The sequence below is a fragment of the Mustela lutreola genome, chromosome 1 (genome assembly GCF_030435805.1).
Source record: "Mustela lutreola isolate mMusLut2 chromosome 1, mMusLut2.pri, whole genome shotgun sequence".
Classification (NCBI taxonomy): domain Eukaryota; kingdom Metazoa; phylum Chordata; class Mammalia; order Carnivora; family Mustelidae; genus Mustela; species Mustela lutreola.
In genome coordinates this window covers 127,844,173-127,865,077 of record NC_081290.1, presented here as the reverse complement: position 1 = coordinate 127,865,077, position 20,905 = coordinate 127,844,173, and the positions used below count along the sequence as shown (strand labels likewise).

General features: G+C 34.1%; 1 protein-coding gene across 10 annotated transcripts in view; it reads right to left on the bottom strand.

Annotated features, from left to right (window-relative positions):
* Nucleotides 1-20,905, bottom strand: part of GRIA2 (glutamate ionotropic receptor AMPA type subunit 2) — a 168,853-nt gene that overhangs the window by 62,854 nt on the left and 85,094 nt on the right. For all 10 annotated transcript variants that reach the window (XR_009353787.1, XR_009353785.1, XR_009353777.1 and 7 more), the window contains exons 4-5: nt 8,492-8,688; nt 4,333-4,386 (exon numbers count right to left, since the gene is read on the bottom strand). Coding sequence is in view for 7 of the 10 variants with exons in the window: in XM_059173994.1 (XP_059029977.1) it covers nt 4,333-4,386; nt 8,492-8,688 (251 nt within the window). In the remaining 3 variants the exon portion in view is untranslated. The remainder of the gene's footprint in view (nt 1-4,332; nt 4,387-8,491; nt 8,689-20,905) is intronic.

Genomic DNA, 20,905 nt, shown 5'->3' with positions numbered 1-20,905 from the left:
TTTAAAAATCAATCACTTATTATAATGAATTCAGTCATTAGTAAAACGTTCATGTGGTGCTGCCATTAATTTCAAATATTGCACTGTCATAAATTCTATCTTAATTTGAGAGGACATTATCTCAAGGACGAAGTCATGATTTTAATAAACCACAATTATAAGTATTTTTTACCTCATACATTTACTTCTCATTATTCTGCATAAGGATTGAAAATATCCCTGAATCTCAAATATGGGAGAATCTTTTCTTTGTTATTGATTTTAAAAACCCATTTTAGTACTATTTGTGTAAAGAAGCATAATTACTTCATTACTGGGTCAAATTTTTTTTATTGAAATAATGCAAATAGTGCAAGAATATATATAACAAAAGTCACAGATTTTCTTCTCTGCCCCGTCCATGCTCCAGTTAAGCTGCTTCAAAACAAGCAATTTCAGTAATTTTTGTTTTTCATATATTTACCTCCATATTTCTGCACATATTTTCTCTATTTTTTCTTAGTTTATCAATTTTAGATATCTTTATTGAGTTTCTGCTTATGTGTGATGTGTATATAATTCATCCACATTTACCTGCTCACCCAGGTAAATTTTCATGTTCACAGTTATCATATTTATAATTCTGTTATTCAGAGCAGTCAAATAATGTGGTATGACTGTATTTTCCTTTTTTTTTTTTCTTAAGAGAGAGAGAGCACTAGTCAGAGGGGAAAGGCAGAGAGAGAGAGAGAGAGAATCTTAGGTAGGATCCATGCTCAGCACAGAGATGGGGCTTAGTCTCACAACCCTGAGATCATGACCTGAGTGGACATCAAGAGTTGGGAGCTTAACTAACTGAGCCACCCAGGTGTCCCTGCATTTTCCTTCTTGAGTAGTATCTCACTCTAATGTTAATCATTGCTTCAGTTTTTTCACTACTATAGTTTTCTATGTACCTATTCTTATTTTTCTCTACTTACTCCATGAGAACTTTTCATGTTTATATGAGTAAATCTTTTTTTAAGTAATATCAAAAATATCAAATAATCTATTTCTCTTTTTTCTGAATATTTAATTTATAGGAGACCTGAATGCTGCAATTTGAATTGATGCCTCTCTCCATCTCTTCTGCAACTGTTACTCTGGAGTGTCCTTTCACCATGTTGCTGACTTGTTCTCTCACTTCCTGGATCACTAATCTCTCATGTTTTACTCCCTTCTTCTTCCAGAGTGCTCAATAGTTTCTCAGACACATTGGAGGTAAATTCTTTGAGACACTGAATGTCTCAAGATATCTTCATTTTGCTCTGACACTTGATTACTCTCATAAGAAGACAGTGTTCCACTGACTTTTATTGTTCCTAGTGAAAAATACAATGTCATTATTTCTAATTATTTTTTGTATGTGACCTGCTTCATATTTCTCTCTGCCTTCTCCTCCTACCTGTCCGAAACTTTCAAGATCTTCTATTGATCTCTGAAATTTCATGATGACATTTTCTTTGAAACATAAAAGAAGTCTCTTTTCTTTCATTGTTTTGTGTAGACAATGGGCATATTTGTGTCATCGAGTCCTGGGAATTTTTCTGAATGTTATTTGATAATTTCTTCCCCCTGCCCTCACTGTCTGTCTTTCTAGAATGCTTATTATTATGACATTGTAACTATCTAAGATTGAACATCTAAGTTTTTCGCAGGTTCCCTGTACATACCACCTCATACTGTATTGTCATTTTGTTACATAATCTAGAAGATTTTTCTTAAACTTATCATCAAAGTCATATAATTTTACTTGTAGTAGAAAAAAAGTTAACTTTCCATAATTCTTTCTTATTCTCTGAGTTTTTCCTCTTTTTCATAACATACTTTCTCTCTTCTTTATGGATAGTTAATTTTCTCCTATTACTCTGCAGATACTCTTTACAATTTTAAACATTTTTCTTGTGTGTTTTCTGCCTGCCCTGTTTCTGTTTATTCATTCATTTATTTGTTTTGTATTACATCCTTCATGGCCCAGACTTTTCTCAAATACCTGATTCTCCTTGGCTATTTAACACTCAGACAATAAAAGATTTCTTGGAATTTCCATGTGCTTGGCGGAGGCTACCTGATGAAGTGCTTCACTGTATGGTAGTCAGGTCAGGGTGGATTGCAGTACTTTCTGTCCATATCTAGGTTGAAGAAATGAAAACTGCCTCCCTTTATGACCACTTCTTCATCACTTTATGTACAAATTATCCTTTTAAATGCTGTATCAGGAACTTAATCACAATCTGTGTTTTGGGAGCCTAATCAATCATTACCTGTTCCTGAGGAAATTCATCAATAGCTGTATCTGAGGACTTTTTTTTTTTAATCACCACCTCATTTAACACTCATTAGACCCTAGACAGAGAAAGGGAGATGTCTCCAATCGAGAGTCTGGAAGATGAAAGCTTTTCAACTCTGAATGGCATTCTTCAATTTTAAATGTCAGTGAAAATTTCAAGTGCCCTCTAAATTCTCAGAAATTGCAACACTCCTCAGATACTTTGAACTTACTGACTCAATGAAAGTTCCATACGGTGAAGATGCCAAGTATTCAGGAATGGAAAAGCAGAATTTGAATTCAGATAAAATACAAGCCATGTTCCTCCCTAGAAGATGACAGCAACAGGCACATGTTTTCTATTTTCTATTTTTTTCCCCACTTTGGTCATCTGTACATTTCTTTCCATTTCATAGCATCAGATATCAACTCTCAAATTGATGAGCCACCTTCTGTTATTATTTCTCAATGTTCCAATATAATCTTCTCCATCTGGACATTTTTAAAGATCACGGCTTTCAATGTGGCTCTGTGTTGTTCATCAAATGGCACAATTCACACAGGGGACTGACTGTCCAGGCTGTTCCCTGCACAGAATGTGGTTCTGAAGAGAGTGAATACAGAGCTTCATTTATTTTAACCCCTGCTTCTCTGGTAGGGAGTCATTTAGGATCTGCAATATCATATCAATAGATAAATTCTAATGAGTTTTATAATAGCCATTTCACTGGCAAACATGGTTTTGGGATGGAAGTCTGCATACACAAATTATCTGAACAACCAACTTCTACTAATAACATGCAGATTTGAGATTTAATATTCTAAATCACTGGTGCCACCTTCTAGTGAAAACAGCATTTATTAGTTATAAAGTTTTTTCGCCCATCATTACTAGAAATAATGTCTTCTGATAGAACAATAAAATATTCCAGAAACTACCTACAGAAACAAATCTACAGGGGTGCCGGGGCTCAGTGGGTTGAGCGGCCAACTCTTGGTTCGGCTCAGGTCACGAACTCAGGGTTATGACATAAAGCCCCGAGTAAGGCTCCATGCTGCTGAGTGAGCATAGAGCCAGGTTGGGATTCTCTCTCTCCCTCTCTCTCTGCCCTTACCCTCCATCCCTCTTTCTAAGAAAGAAAGAAAGAAAGAAAGAAAGAAAGAAAGAAAGAAAGAAAGAAAGAAAGAAAAGAAAGAAAGAAATTAAGTCTACATTTGAGTAAATATGAGACCTTTCCAAAGTCTTATTATGCTATTTAGAATAAGCTCTCATTTTCTCCCTCTTTTTCTATCTTCTTGAGATTGAGGAGGGCAGTTTTCTCAGTCAAGTAAGATCAGACTTCATCAAAGAACATAAAACTTTGCAACAGTAAAGGCTTAAGGTCATTTTACTACTGATCTGAAAACTATTTTGAAAAAAAATGCCTAACAATAATTCTAACTTGGCTCTGATTATACTTAAGAGAAGGAGATACAATCAAACACTTAGATGTTCAGTGTAATCATAATTTGACAGAAAGCCCAATGAAAAAGTGAACAGCTACAGGGATTTAATGTCATTGTCTTGCTTTCATAGTAAATAGAAAATCAGAAATAAATAAAAATTCTTGACATCTGAAGCTTTAATTTTTCACTAAGATGTATTTTCACAAATGTGTATTTATCTCAAATACTATGTTTACTGAAAACTTTAAAGGAATGCACAAAGGAAAAAATTATGAAACATTGTGATGGTGAGAAACAAGAAGAAATTTGAACAATTGAACTTTAGATATTTTTGAAAACTTTTCCATAATTAAATATGCCTTCTAAAACAATTTATAAAATTTGTCAAATATTTCTTACATCATTTATAATAGGAAATTGATTAGAGTATATAAAGTGGGAAGTCAGTCTAAAACACAAACTGAGAAAAACATTGTTACTTCTAATTGATCAATATAATCAAGATATGTTTTTAAAAGTATCACTGATAAATGCTGGTCATTCAAAACTATTTTCTAAGTATCTCTATTAAAATTAAAAATATCAATTAATTTACCTACCAGATTTGCAATGATATAATGGTAACCTTTAACATGTTTTCCAATGGTAATAACCTAACAAAGGTAAAGAAATAATTATTTAATACATACATATAATAAAATTATAATTATTGATGTTATAACCTAACTGAGGAAAAAAGTGGAATTTTATCTACTATGTTTTCTGATATCTTGTGATGGGTCCTATTTGACAAAATATAATTCTCAAATACAATATATACAAAATATAATTCTCAAATACAATAATACTTCTCTCAGGAAAAAGTAACAATACATTGCAGTGCTTTATAAATGCTATCTTTCAAAAAGTCAATAAGTAAACAAATAATTATTTCAGTTTTGTCTTCGGTGAAAATAAAGTCACAAGATTTTAAGAAATGTAAAATGAAAAGAATATTGAATCCATAAGTCATAATTTTATTTCTGTAAAAACTATTTTTCTAAAACATTAGACAACTGAAATCAACACCTGAGATTTTTATACTTACACACGGACACTTAAATTTATAGTAGAACATTAATTTAAAAATTACTAATAAGCATATAAAAGAATTCTTAAATGAATTTATAAAATAATATTCTCATCTTAAGAGTCTTGAGATGCTTGCAATTTAGCTCAAATAAACATGATTATTTCCAGCTTGAGGCAGCAAAGCATCAGAGAAACTAATCTTTCTCCACAAATCTAAGTCAAAACTCAATAGCGAGATAAACATATGATGGAACACGAGGCTGAGGTCTAATTGGTAATGCTCATGAGAGTTTGGGACATTACAGAATCAGTGTGACTTGTCACTGATCTATAGCAATTCAAGAGAGTAAGACATTGGTGAAATGGCCATGCTGTAGTCCAAGTACTTAGGTATTCAAATGTAGCTTTTATTTTTAAGAAAATTTCACACCAAAAGAAAGCAGGAAATGCCACGGCTGCAGAGAAACATTCAAACCATTAGCTCATTTCCCTGATGACACAGTTTTGGTGACTTCCCATTGCTTCTAGCATAATAAGCAAAATCCTTAATTTATGCTACAAAGTCCAGTAATCTTGCAAGCTTCTCCAGGCCCTCTTTTTCCACTCTGTATACTAGGGTCTCATTGGCCCTCCTTTTAAGTATTTTTGTACACAAAAAGGCTTCCTTCCATCACCTCAGGACTTCACATATTCTGTTTCCCTGCTTGGAAAGCTCTCTCAAGCACCATATCATTTGTCTTATTAATGCTTCAGGCACAAGGCATCTGAGCCCAATATTACCTCCTAGGAAAGGATTTCCTTGACCTTCTCTTATCCCAGACAAAGTCAGATACTCTGAAGCAATGCATTTAGTTAAAGAACCCGGGCAAAATCTTAGGAAAGATTCCACCAAATGCCCCTTTGATGTTAAGTGATAGCTATTTGGAAGAGAGTTAGGGCTTGTATCATTTCTAACCTATTTTTATGTTATACAGCTAAATCACTTTTTCCAAGAAAATGAACCCTCTGTATTGAAAGGAAAATTGCAAAGAAAAGATGTCCTTCTGCATGAAAAATATATTAATTAGCATCACTTGAATTGAATTAATTTTGTCCTTCATACTTCCTACTGTCATCTGTTGGTTCTGTTTATTGTTCACTCTACTTTCTGAATCATGCATGCCTTCCTTCTGGGAATTAAAAACAAACAAACAAGCAAACAACAACAACACAAATCTTATAAACGGTGCTACCAGTAGTTGAGTAGAGCGTTCACTGAAATGGGGGGTGGGTATGAAAATTCAGTAGTAGCTCTGCCTCTACATAGGAATTCATGTTGACCATACCATCATATTTTTGGTTTATAATAATAATTAACACTGCACTAACAATAGTAAACTTATATTGATTTCTAAATGTTTCTGATGGCTGAGTCCCTTTTCCACCCAATCACAATCAGAAATACGTAACTCTAAGGTTTTATTGAATGATAAAATTTTCATAATCAAGAAAAATTGGTTCTCTTTCTAATTTTAAGCTATTATAACAGTAAAGTTTCATCACTTCTGTTCTCTTATAAGTATTTATAGAGTGAATAAGTAAATACTGTTTCTTTTTCTTTAAATGTAGTTTAATCCCACTTTTTGCTTGGGTCACTCTACTCCTTGAAGGTCTTCCATGATCTCCTAATCTAAATTTTTTTGTAATTTTTTCATAACATCCTGTTCTCTTCATTCATATATACCACCACTATAATTGCATATTAATTTATGTAAATATATCATAAATATTTACCTTAATGGGGTTGCCTGTTTTATTTAACATTACTTTCTTGGATCTACCACAGTGATTGTCTGGTAATATTATACACCCAAGGAAATTTACTGAATGAGTAAATGAATGAAAACAAGCCAGACAAATGCTGCCAGTGTGTGAACCCTCCATAGATTCTCCTTTCCCTGTTAAAGATAGGTTCTTCCTCCACCTCTTAGACCACATTGCTTTCTAACTTGTAGAACTACAGTGTGACATGTAAAATTTGCCTTCCCCTCTAAACCATGGGTTAGTGGAGTACAGCTATTACTATTCCCTGTCTTTGCACATTTCATTCTAGACACAGAGGATGTCTGTAGTTAATGTTTGCTGAATGATGCAACCAACCATTGTACACACTCATTTAATAATTCAAGAGTATCTTATGAAAATACAATAAACTTGTGCAAAGTCTCTGTACCTTTTGAATGGCTGTCCATATGAACATTTAATCATCATATATTTGTTTCAACATATTCCACATATTCCCAATTCTCCTATAGTTTCCATCTTCTAGTTTTGGAAAAATAATTATTTTCATGTAGACTTTCACCAACATTTATTATGATGATCCATGAATACATAAATTCTTTAAAAAAAGACTAGTGACTATTATTAAGATTCAGTTTTAATGAGAATCTCCTATGAAATTCAAATGAGTTGCTGAGGATCACGTTTGAACAGGAGACCTTCAGGTTAAAACAACCCTAACTTCATCTCCTGAGACAAGAATTAAGACTTTTTCACTGAAATGTTCACCTCTCTGGCATAAAACATTTAGCTCTTTTTCATAACAAGTTAGTTTATCCGGTTATTTAATATTTTATGTGAGATTAATTTTGTATGTCTTAGGGCCTGTATTATTACATATCAATTAAAGCTACATCAACATTTATGCTTACAAAATGTTTTGTGCTATACAAATGGTGAATTAATTTTTTACTTAAAACCTAGAAGGGCCGAGAAATGCATACTTAACTGCATATTTTTCTTCCAGTCCTATATTATTCCAAGGAACTAACAGCCACTACATACACACAAACACACACACACACACACACACACACATTTATCAGTTGAGAAAAGAAGCAGATACCCAGTGAAGCAGATCTTAACTCACTAAATCATGATGCTGCTTCACCAACATCCCTGGTCATTTACCCTACATATAATATAGTGAATCTTATTTTTATCATTAGGGTATTACTGAATAGCTGTCCTATCCTAAGAGACCTTAAATAGAATCAAAGTGGTATGGTAAGCACAGATAAAACATCCTTATGTCCAGTAAACTTCTCAAACAGCAAACACAGACTGAATATGTCTCCCCCACATATTTTAATTTCATAGATTAATATTTTTATAGTGACACAAAGCCCACCTAGCAGGAGGAAACAAAAATCTTCGAAAAATAAATACAGGCTTTCTCTGAAGACACAGATGTGTTCAGACAACATAGGCTCAATGTTCCATACTGTGCTCTAATGTTTGATGTTCTCCATGTTTTGCCACAACTACTCACTTCTCTCTTAGAACCCCAGCCTTATTTCCACTTAATTAGTGGTCATTTCTTTATCTGTAAAATGTTCAACAATTTAAATTTTAAATTTCCAACTAAAAATCAAACCTTAAGGCAATGCTTATCATATAGAACATAAGACTCAGTAGCTACATATTGAATATAGTTAATGATTAGTGTGGTGTGTCAGCATGATTGAAGACCATCTGCTATTGCTAACTGAAACCAGAGGTAATTTAATTGATGACCTTTGCTTCATCCTACATAAACCATAAAGGAAAAACTGCTGTTCAGCACCTCACACGAATACTGGCTGCAAATGCTGACACCGCACGCACATTCTATATTTGGTGCTATTAGAAAACAGAGTAGCCAACCTGGTCTACGATGTCGTTTACTTTATCCCGTTCACAGTCCAGGATTACACGCCGTTCCTTTTTTAACTCCAGATCTTGAAAGAGTGATCTGTATGTCTCATCTTTCTTGTCATTGTTAATGTTTCCCACATTGATAGCAGTCACTTGCCATTTCTTTTCCGCAGCAGAATCCAGTACAGCTTGCAGTGTTGATAAGCCTAGTAAGGCAAAGAAAAATGATGACCGAAAAAGATACTTGAATAACTCAGAATTACGTTGTGAAATTGACAGCAAATATATTTTTAAGTCTGATATTTTTGTGCAACTGAGGGGATGTTGACTCCTCTAAAAAGCTACAGTGAAGATCTTTATCAACATTGAATTATTTCCGCTTCACATCAAAAACTCTTTTATCTATATGCTATTGTTCTGATGGAAAGAACCATATTTTGGGAGGGATAGTCTCCCCTTCTTTCAGCTCTTTCAGCTGTTTCTTTTGGATATTACCAAAGAGTAATGTCTGTGATACCTTTGGTTAATGTGAGATCAAAGACATGACACACATTTCTTTCTCTTACAGAATGGGAAAGACTGTTTCTTTACATATGACAACCTATCATTTCATATTAACATTGTCAAGAAGATGTTAAATGAAAATGTTGCAAACATTTTCAGAGAGACAAATCTACATGAGTCTCTGTGAGCATACGAGCCAACAATCTCAATGAGGCTGTTATATTTCCTCCTATTGTCTTCCAGTCAGCCGTTGTTTTCCTCAGCCTTCTGTCACATCATGTTTTTGTTATTGGGACTGATTCCATAGAGATTAAAATGTTCACCTATTAACCAGATGGTAGCAGTTAGTTTTCTAGCTCAGATTTGTTACATTTACTTAACTTTTCAAATGTAAGACCTGTTTACTATATATCAGTAACTTTGCTTATAACATCGTATGACTTAGAAAATTTCTTTTTATTTTTAATAAAAATATATTACTTTATACATAGGATTGAGAAGGAAAATAATTAGAGAACTTATTCCCTAAAGTTAAATCTTCAGTTTAGCACTAGGAAAAGCAGTACATAAACTTGTCTTCCACATCACTTCAACTCTTCACAGCCAACCTAAATTCATCATTTCTATTAATAGCTTAATGAACAACACAAAATCTGGGCTCCAAAAAGAATTCAGGGCTCATCACATCTCTTTCTGATTCCAGAAAGTCCTACATCTTTCTCAGAAGAATGCTAATTTCTTTTTAGCCATAAAATGTGGGATTTACCTAATATGATCACACTACTCTATAAATTTTATTCACGTACTACACTTTATTTTCAATCTATTTACTATGGCAAAAATATGTGCATTGTAAAAAAAAAAAAAAACTACTAAACCTGGAAACAGCATTAAAAATTGTATTGATTCAATACTGATCAAGAGTATATAAGATTAGCTTAGAACATCTTGTGATACAAAATGCAGGGAAGCTCTCCAAAACTATCAGAGTTGTCTCAAAAAACCCAGGAGCCAATGTGATGAAGATCAAGTAAATTTGAGGCAATTTGGATATCAATAGGAATAATAACTGCAAAAGACTTAAATATATAACGTATTTTAAACCCATGAATTCTTATTAATACCTAAAATTATAAACTACCAAAACTGAAACAGCAAGAAATAGAAAATTTGAACAGACTGATAGCCAGCAAAGAAATTGAATCAGTGATATTTAAATACATATAAATATCTGGTTGCCTTTGAAGAATACTAGGAGCTGAGTTATGATTTTGAAACTGGTAAATAAAGGAAAAGAAACAAGCATTTTCTTACCCCTCCTTTATGACCTATACTCAGGGTAATAATTAGTTAAGACAGCTTTTCCTTTTTTGGAAAACCTCATTTGTCCAACTGACAAATCAGAAATGATGAAGGAATATAGATTCAGAATTACAACCATCTTTTAACATATAGTGAATTAATGAATCAAGGTAAAAATCATTAACTGCTGCTAAAATGCAGAAGTTACCTGTCTCTAAATGGGAATAGTTAACATCATCTATGGAGTATTCCTGCCAAAAAATAAACATGGATCTTGCCAGACTTCTAGATCTAGCTGCCGATTTATAAGGAATATGTGGCAGAGTAATATGCTAAATATCAGAGTGTTGCAATCATCAAATTGAAAATCTACATATGTTATTAAAGACTTAAGAAATATATAAACCAATTGGGGGATAAAGACCTCATTTTTATTTTGACTCAAATAAACTGTGGGGAAAAATAGATGATGAGATTAATGAATTACTGTAAACCTGCATACAATAATGACATTGTGGTTATATCACAATACAAACTGAAATATGTACGGATGAAATTACATGATGACAGGTATTTGTTTCAAAACAATTGTGAAGGACAAGGGATATAGATAATAATACAAGAATTCCTTATACATTTGTCATTAACAAAGCTGAGTTAATGGGGTATCTGGGTGGCTCAGTGGGTTAAAGCCTCTGCCTTCGGCTCAGGTCATGATCCCAGGGTTCTGGGATCGAGCCCCAGATAAGGCTCTCTGCTCAGCAGGGAGCTTGCTTCCTCTCTCTCTCTCTCTCTTTCTACCTGCCTCTCTGCCTACTTGTGATCTCCGTCTGTCAAATAAATAAATAAAATCTTTAAAAAAACAAAGCTGAATTAAGAGTCCTTGGGGATCTTCATACTATTCTATTTTTTTTATATAATTTTTTATTTTTTATAAACATATATTTTTATCCCCAGGGGTACAGGTCTGTGAATCACCAGGTTTACACACTTTACAGCACTCACCAAAGCACATACCCTCCCCAATGTCCATAATCCCACCCCCTTCTCCCAAACCCCTCCCCCCAGCAACCCTCAGTTTGTTTTGTGAGATTAAGAGTCACTTATGGTTTGTCTCCCTCCCAATCCCATTTTCTTTCATTTATTCTTCTCGTACCCACTTAAGCCCCCATGTTGCTATTTTTTATTTAAAACATTTCATTGTGAAAATTTTAAAATAATTTATTTTTATTTCGAATTGGGAAGTTGAGCCATAAACTGAACTTAAAGGGAATTTGTGTTTTTGTTTTTTGACAAAACAACAATAATTGTTTCTTCCATCCAGTCATGTACCAAAAACAGGATACACAGGAATTTCTCAAAGAATAACTTAAACAAGAGACCACTTTCCATTGGAAAAAAAAAAAATCTATTAATGATAAAATCTCTTTTAAAAAATTCATGGATCACCTATGATTTCCACTACTTATAAATAAATCATTCTATGATATAATTCAAACCCTCTTCCTGTTTTTCATCATCAGTGAAGATAGAACATACAGCTGGCCATCATGATCAATTCAAGAGCTCTCAAAGTGCTTGAAAACAGTTATTAAATCTATCCAGTCTTCTTCCCCGAGTAGGAAAAATAGCTAATTTTCTAAACCTCTTTCACTATCTAGGTCCTACTTTTTCACAAATTTTAATCTTTATGCAAATAACACTTCCTTGTTACCTCCTTAAAAATATTACATCTATGAATGATCTTCCATATGCTATCAATGTCTTATCATATAACACTGCAATTCCTTTCTTCTAAGCAGAAATTATTTTTTGTTTTTATTTAATTATGAAGTTGACCACATATTAAAATTTCAAGTGGTGATGTTCTTGATATTCTATCTCATCTTTCAATATATATTACAAGAAATTTTAGATACAAATAATGATTTGTAAATCAGTTTAATCAAGTGATATTTCTATACCTAACATTGGCAGTTCATCTTGTTAAAAAAAAAAAAGGAAGATGATATTATGTAATATATATGAAGATGATATAATATAATATATTAAGAAGGCATTTAAAAAAATAGTTGAGTTTTCAGCGAATTCATTCTATGTGTCAAAAGTAACTCACAGTTGGTGTGGATTTTCTCTTATTCAAACTCTCAGAATTAATGTTTTGTAACCTATGAAGCCGAAAAACATTACATCCATTAAGAAGCTAAATAGCTCAAGTGGTGCAATATCAGATTTGATTAATTTAGTGTCATCATAAGACAATGAATAATATTAAATCATCTAGGAACAGCCAGAAGTAACTCACAATCCATAATATAGTCATAGTCTGACTCATGATTTAAAGAGATTGCTGTCCCATGCTTAGTAATCCATATTCTTAGACTTGTTTTTTCAGTAATAGTAACAGACCTCTTAGGCTCCTAACTTGATCTGTGTCTTCCTCACAACTAAGACTTTTGTGTTAATTCTGGTTAGTTTAAAATTAACAGATCATTTTAAAAATCACTGAAAATACATGTTACAACTATTGAGGTGAAATTAACCTCTTCAAACCTAACACAAATTCATTTCTTGGTCTCTTGGTACCACATTCTAATTAGGGGAAACAATATTACCTGAGATAATTACTCTTTCCTTTCCACACAAACTAGCATAAAATTATCTTCATAAATACCTCCATCTTTTAACCAGACTATAAACTTGCATGAACAGTGGGACTTCTTTAAAAATACTCATTTACTTCAAGTTATTAGTAACTAGTAATTGTTTTACTCTAGTATCTATACTGTATCAGGATATTTGAATTATAGCAGAAACTGATTTCTTTTTACCAAATTACTAAGAACAAAGAAAGCTTGAGATACACAGTTGTTCATCTACAAATTGGAAAGTTTAAAAAAAAAAAAAAAACAGAAAATTAACAATTCCTCCTAAATCATATACTTTAAAATGCATTTTAAAGTAACTCAAGAATATCACAAAGTCTAAAATTAAGTTCTAAACTCTATAAATTCTCAGGCTTTTGGCTAAAATAAAGAATAGCTAGACTATGTTTTGTTGGATTACATTACCACTTCAAATGCTTAATTGTTGCAAAACTAGTTATAGTTGTATAACCTATTTGTGAGCTGACAATCACCTTAAAACTCTTCCAAAGTATTACCATCAGTACTTCACAGTTTCATCTTGAGCTAGTGTTAGTAATACTGTGAGAGAATTATAGAAACATCATCAGCCCAAAGACAGGTAAAGTCTAAATGCTTTAATTGGTATATTAGCAGGTAGATTAAAAATGATTACTGCAAATAGGTATATTTCATTCAGCTCATTTCTTTCTTTTCAAAAATATTTTCTTTGTTTCATTTAAAATTCACTGCCCTTATTCATCTTTCAGGCACAGAAATTAGTATTTATGATCACTAAATCATGGCAGCATGCCTAGGCAGATTAGATTAACATACATTTCCCTTATTGACTTTCTCAGGAACATCTGAAAAGAAATTTATAATTTGGAAGTATTTTTATTCTATGCATGATTTCTTCTTGAAACTGGAATCAAGGAGCCTTCCCTTCAGGGAACAAATAGTATAGTTTAAAAGTAAAATCAAGACATAAATATATAAAGCATTAGTTCTAGTTTTACTTACTATGTATAGAAATGTGTTGTCTTACTTTATTGACACTGAACCAATAAATAAGAGACACATTTTGATTAAAGTCTTGGTTCAAATTTAATACATAAGGTGATATTTAATGCATATGGTTTACATAGGTAAACCATTATTCTATAGTTTCAAATGTATTGAAGATCTATCTACCTACTGTCTTTGAAGTAAGAATATGCTTTATTTTATTTTATTTTATTTTATTTTATTTTATTTATTTGGAAGAGAGAGCACACAGCAAGAGATGTGAAGAACACAAGCAGGGGGAGTGGGAGAGGGAGAAGCAGGCTTCCTGCCAAGCAGGGAGCCTGATGCGGGGCTTGATCTCAGGACCCTGGGATCATGACCCACGCCGAACACGACGCTTAATGACTGAGCCACCCAAGCACCTCAATAATAATGTGCTTTTAGGAAGAGCATTGGTTCATGAAGAAGTCACAGGATGCTGCAATATGGCTTGGATAAAGAGAAGACAGCGGTCCTAAAACATCACAGTCACCAAATGAACATTTTCAGCACTGCTCTCATGGGTAAACTTGAACTAGAAGATGCACTCTACAAAGACCAAGATGAATCCATGTCCTGCCTTGTTTATAATTGGGACATGGACTCCTGGACTTGTTGCTCAGCATTTTGATGGATGGTGGGAAGGAAGAAGGGTTTAAAGGGTAGTCTTAGTTAGGAGCAGTGCAATAAATAAGCATAGAAAAAAAATTTTTTTCATCCAGCTGATATTTGGGGCAGAAAGTTATGAGCCATTTTCAAGCTTTGGCCCCATGCTGCTCAAAAGAACATCAATTGGTATATTTAGAAATTAACATTTAATAATATAGGGGTGCCTGGGTGACTCAATTGGTTAAGGGTCTGCCTTCAGTTCAGGTTATAATCCCTTGGTCCTGGGATTAAGACACACATCAGGTTCCCTGCTCAGCATGGAGCTTATTTCTCCTTGTCCTTCTGTCCCTTCCCATGGCTTGTGTGTTTTCTCTCTCTCTCTCTTTCAAATGGATAATAAATAAAATATTTTTAAAAAGCCATTATGTTTTATTCTACACTAAGAAAATATTATTAAAATTTGAAAAAAAAAAAACAAAAAAACCCTGTATGCCAACAGATTGGACAACCTAGAAAAAAATGGATAAATTCCTAGAAACTATAAACTACCAAAACTTAAATAGGAAGAAATAGAAAATTTGAACAGACCAATAACCAGCAAAGAAACTGAGTCGGTAATCAAGTAATTCCCAACAAACCAAAGTGCAGGACCACATAACTCTTCACCTAGATTTCATAGGTGAAATCTACCAAACATTTAAAGAATAGTTAATATCTAGTCTTCTGAAACTATTCAAAAAACAGAAAAGGAAGGAAAACTTCCAAATTCATTTTATGAGGCCAGAATTACCCTGATACCAAAACCAGATAAAGACACGACTGAAAAAGAGAACTACAGGACAGTATTCCCGATGGATATTATCAATAAAATACTACAAAACTGAATTCATTTATATATTTTTAAAAGATCACTCTCCACAATCAAGTAGGATTTATTTCTGAGTTGCAAGGGTGCCTCAATAGTCACAAATCAGTCAATATAATACAGCACATCATAAAAGAAAGGATAAGAACCATTTGAACAATTCAAAATACACAGGAAAGAAAAAAAAAACCCTTTGACAAAGTACAATATGCAGACATAATAAAAAACCTAAACAAAGTAGATTCAGAGGGAATATATCTCAACATAATAAAGGCCAGCTATGAAAAACCCACAGTTAACATTATCTTTTTTTTTTTTTTTTTTTTTTTTTTTTTTTTTTTTTTTCAGTTAACATTATCTTTAATGGGGAAAAACTGAAACCTAATGTCAGGAACAAGACATGCATATCTACTCTCACTTTTATTCAGCATTGTACTGGAGTCCTAGTCACAGGAATCAGACAACAAAAAAAGATACCAAATTGGTAAGGAAGAAGTAAAACTTTCACTATTTGGAGATGACATGATACTGTATATAGAAAACTAAAAAACTGCATCAGAAAACTGATTGAACTCATGCACGAATTCAGTAAAATTGCAGAATATAAAATCAATGTACAGAAATCTCTTGCATTTCTATACACCAATAATGAAGCAGCAAAAAGAGAAACTTAAAAAAAAAACCTCATTTACAGTTGCACCCAAAATAATAAGATACCTAGGAATAAACCTAATCAAAGTGGTGAAAGACCTGTAAACTATAAAACACTGATGAAAGGAATTGAAGATGACAGAAATAAATGGAGACATTCCATGCTCATGGATTGGAAGAATAAATATTGCTAAAATGTTTATACTATCCAAAGCAATATATACACTTAATGCAATCCTTACTAAAATACCAAGAGCATTCTTCACAAAAATAGAACAAATAATCATAAATTTGTTTGGAAACACAAAAGATCCCAAATAGCTAAAGCAATCTTGAAAAAGAAATGCAAAGCTAGAGACATCACAATTCACGACTTCAAGTTACATTACAAAGCTCAAGTGATCAAATCAGTATGGTCCTGGGGCGCCTGAGTGGCTCAGTGGGTTGGGGCCTCTGCCTTCACCTTGGGTCATGGTCCCGGGATTCTGGGATTGAGCCCCACATTGGGATCTCTGCTCCATGGGGAGCCTGCTTCCTCCTCTCTCTCTCTCTCTGCCTCTCTGACTACTTGTGATCTCTATCTGTCAGATGAATGAATGGAATCTTAAAAAAACAAAACAAAACAAAACAAAACAGTATGGTCCTGGCACAAAACAGACACATAGATGAATGGAACAGAACAGAAAATCCAGAAATAAATTCACAATTATATAGTCAATTAGTCTTCGACAAAGCAGGAAAGAATATCCAATGGGAAAAAGTCTCTTCAACAAATGGTGTTGGGAGGACTAGACAGAAACAGAGAAAAGAATGAAATTTGACCACTTTCTCACACCCTACACAAAAATAAATTCAAAATGGATTAAAGATAAAAATGTAAGACCTGAAACCATGCAAATCCTAGAATTTGGAAAGGCAGTAATTTCTTTGACCTGGGTTATAGCAGCTTCTTTCTAGATGTGACTCCTGAGTCAAGGAAACAAAATCAAAAATAAACTATTGAGACTACATCAAAATAAAACGTTTCAGCATAATGAAGGAATCAATCAACAAAACTAAAAGGAATGGGAGAAGATATTTACAAATGATACATCTGATAAGAGACTAGTATCCAAAATACATAAAGAACTTTTAAATCTCAACATCCAAAAAAAAGATCTAATTAAAAATGTGCAGAAGACATGAACAGACATTTCTCCAACAAACACATTCAGATAGCCAATAGACACATGACTAGATCCTCATAATCACTGATAATCAGGGAAATACAAGTCAAAATTACAATGAGATATCACCTCACGCCTGTCAGAATGATTAAAATCAATAACACAAGGAACAACAGGTGTTGAAAAGGATGTGGCAAAAAAGGAACCCTCACAAATTGTTGGGAATACAAACTGGTAAAGCCACTGTAGAAAACTGGATGAAGGTTCCTAGAAAAGTTAAAAATAACCTTATGATCTGACAATTGTACTGCTGTGTATTTACCCAAATAATAATAAAAAAAATTCAAAGGGATACATGAACCCTTACGTTTATAGCAGCATTATTTGCAACAACCAAGACATGGACACAAGCCCAAGGATCTATCATTGATGAACTGATAAAGAAGATGTGTTATATATATATACGAAGAATGAAGTCTTGCCATTTGTAACAACGCAGATAGAGCTGGGGAATATAATGCTAAGCAAAATAAGTCAGTCGGAGAAAGACAAATACCATACGATTTCACTCACATGTGGAATTTAAGAAAACAAAACAAACAAGCAAATAGAAAAAAATAAGAGAAAGAGAGAGAGAGAAAGCAAGAATCAAACTCTTAACTTCAGAGAAGATGCCTACCAGGGGGTAAGTGATTGGAGGAAGGGTGAAAGAGGTGACAGGGATTAAGGACTGCATTTGTTGTGATGAGCACTGGGTGTTGTATGGAAGTGTTGAATCACTTTATTATACACCCAAAACTAATATAACAGTGTGTGTTAACTAACTGAAATTAAAATACTTTTTAAAGTTGAAAAAAATAAAAACTTATAATCCAAGAAGTAGAGAGAGTGCCACATCAAGGACAGACCAAATTGTTTAAAATTGAAGCATGTAGAGACACACTGAGATGAAATCATGGAATCTATTTTTAAAGCGTGCAAAGAAGGGGTAAAGAGAACAAAGATGCATGCTTACAATCTCATAACACTAAATAAGGAGGTGCTTCCTTGAAGGGTATGAAGTTAACAGCTGAAGATAAGAAAGCCAATCATACAATAAATGCACAAATGAACTTTTCAAAATGTAGTATGATGGCAAAGCTATAAAAACTAGGACAGTAATAAGAAAAAAACCTGGATAGCAAAATCCCATTCCTTAATCCAAGTAAAACCTAGGTAAAATCCTAGGTAAATCCTAGGTAAAATCCTAGTAAATCCTAGGTAAAAATGAAGTCTTTTGCTATTTTGAGTCTTATACTCTTACCTCTGAAAAGTTTCAGATTCATGTAACACTGTTCATATTAAAACAAGAGCAACCGGGGGCACCTGGGTGGCTCAGTGGGTTAAGCCTCTGCCTTCGGCTTAGGTCATGATCTCAGGGTCCTGGGATCAAGCCCCACATCGGGCTCTCTGCTAAGCGGGGAACCTGCTTCCCCTCTCTCTCTACCTGCCTCTCTGCCTACTTTCTTTATAAAAAAGAAAAAAATAAATAAATAAAACAGGAGCAACCACTTTATAATACCTTGGAAATGTGCCCATAAGGCCATTTTTGGCTTTAATATATAATACTTCACTTTAACATATAATACTGTAACTCTAATATTTTTCTCTCAAAAGATGTACTGAAACTCAAATCAGTTTGTAAAATTTAATGATGAGATTATCTTATCACTTCAGTTTCATTTAATATTTCCAAATTATGTATTTATAAAATCACTTCAAAATGTTTCATGTTCGTTTCACAATTTCATGGACTCATCCTTCTTCACCTGATCATCAACCAGAGCTTGTCCTCAGTATCTCTCTCCAAATACTAGAGTTTCTCTCTTTCTGTTTATGGCCTTATTGTCTATATGACTTTTCTCAAAAGTTCAGGTTCACCTAGAGGGAGTCACAGTGAGGGTGAAGTATACCCCTATTAGGGCCAATTTAATGTTAAAACCTGTTTAACTATTAGGGCCTGCTTAGCCAGAACAACTCCATATTGCCTAGGTAGCCATATTGTTGTTTACATGTTGTTTCATTCCGGGAATAAACGCCCCAGTAGTTCCTGGTATGGTTCCGGGTAGAAGCCACGTACCTTGTGTTTGCGGTTATGCCCTATAAAACCAGTCTGTGAGATTGGGAGCGGGTCGCTCTCTTCGGAGGCGGCCTTGGCCGGTCAGTCTGACTTCTAATGCTGGGTATAGAATAAGGCTTTGCATAACTTTCACTTCATCTCACACTCGTTCCTTTGATAATGGACCCCACAGTAAAAATGCCACCTTCAGCTTTGTCAAACAGAATCATCTTCTGATCCTTCAATTTAGCCAGTGAGATTCGGGTTCTCAGATCATCTCAAATTTAAAATACACAGAAGCTTAACTCATTAATACTATTTATTCAATATCAGCTCTGTTGCAGACTCATCTTAAGTTCTGTGTGTACAGTAAGGAACTGGACCCCCAGTGTAATGGGTATTGCCTGGACATTGCCTTCCTGGGGCTTTACACCAAGGGCGCAAACAAAAGACAAAATGCTAGGCCTTGTGTCTAAAACTATTCCTCGAGCATAGTGGGAGCTCAATAGCAGTTCTTGAGTGAAAGAACAGATATGAATATTAATTATAAATTGTGATAAGCCATACATAGGAAAAGAGGAGACTTCTTCGTGAGAGAACAGTATGAAATGAAGCTCAGTGGAAATGCTCTGTAAGCTGAACTGTGAAGGGGGAGAAAGAGCCAGAGGCATGTCCAGATATTTGAGGTGAATGAGTTTGGTTTGGTGTATCTGACACTGTGAAAGAAGATTAGTTAGATGGATTTAGTTTAGTAAGTGAGCAGGACAGTAGCATAAACTGGCAGGAACCAGACATGAGAGCCATGTTAGGGATTTTCAATTTTACCTTCATTTTCATGAGAAGTGTTTTGTTTTTTGTTTTTTGTTTTGTTTTTTTAAGATTCTATTTATTTGAGAGAGAGTGAATGAGAGAGAGAGCGAGAGAGAGCACGAGTGGAGGTAGGGTCAGAGGGAGAAGCTGCCTCCCCACTGAGCAGGGAGCCCAGTGCGGGACTCAATCCTGGGACTCTGAGATCCTGACATGAGCCGAAGGCAGTCACTTAGCCAAATGAGCTACCCAGATGCCCAAAGAGAAACAAGTGTGGAAATTGAGAGGGAAGAGAAGGAAAACATGGTGGTGGCCTGGTTCTGGAGCAAAGACAATGAAAAAGAGCGTCCAGAGATAAAATATATTTCCCTGGTTGAAATCACTGCCAACAGAGTGCAAGGATGAAAGAGTCATTCAGCATACTCGCAGACTGTAGACTAGTCTTATTAATACAAGAGTTCTAAAGGACATAGCAGAGAGCAGAAGGAAAACCTATGAATAAGGTTAGTTTTGTAAGCCTTTTATCACATTAATAGGAAGTATGCTTCGGAATCATCCAGCACATTACAATCCATATTTTCTTTAAATGGTTCTGTTTTAATTTTTCATTCCTCATAGGAATACCAAAGCTCTCCCTTCCCAAAGCAGGGGGGAGAAATTGTTGACATAGCAAGTTTTTTCAGCTGTAGAGTGCTGACGGGCTTTTCCACCAAGTGTTCTCATTCCCAGGATGGGGAGGACAGGGCAGAG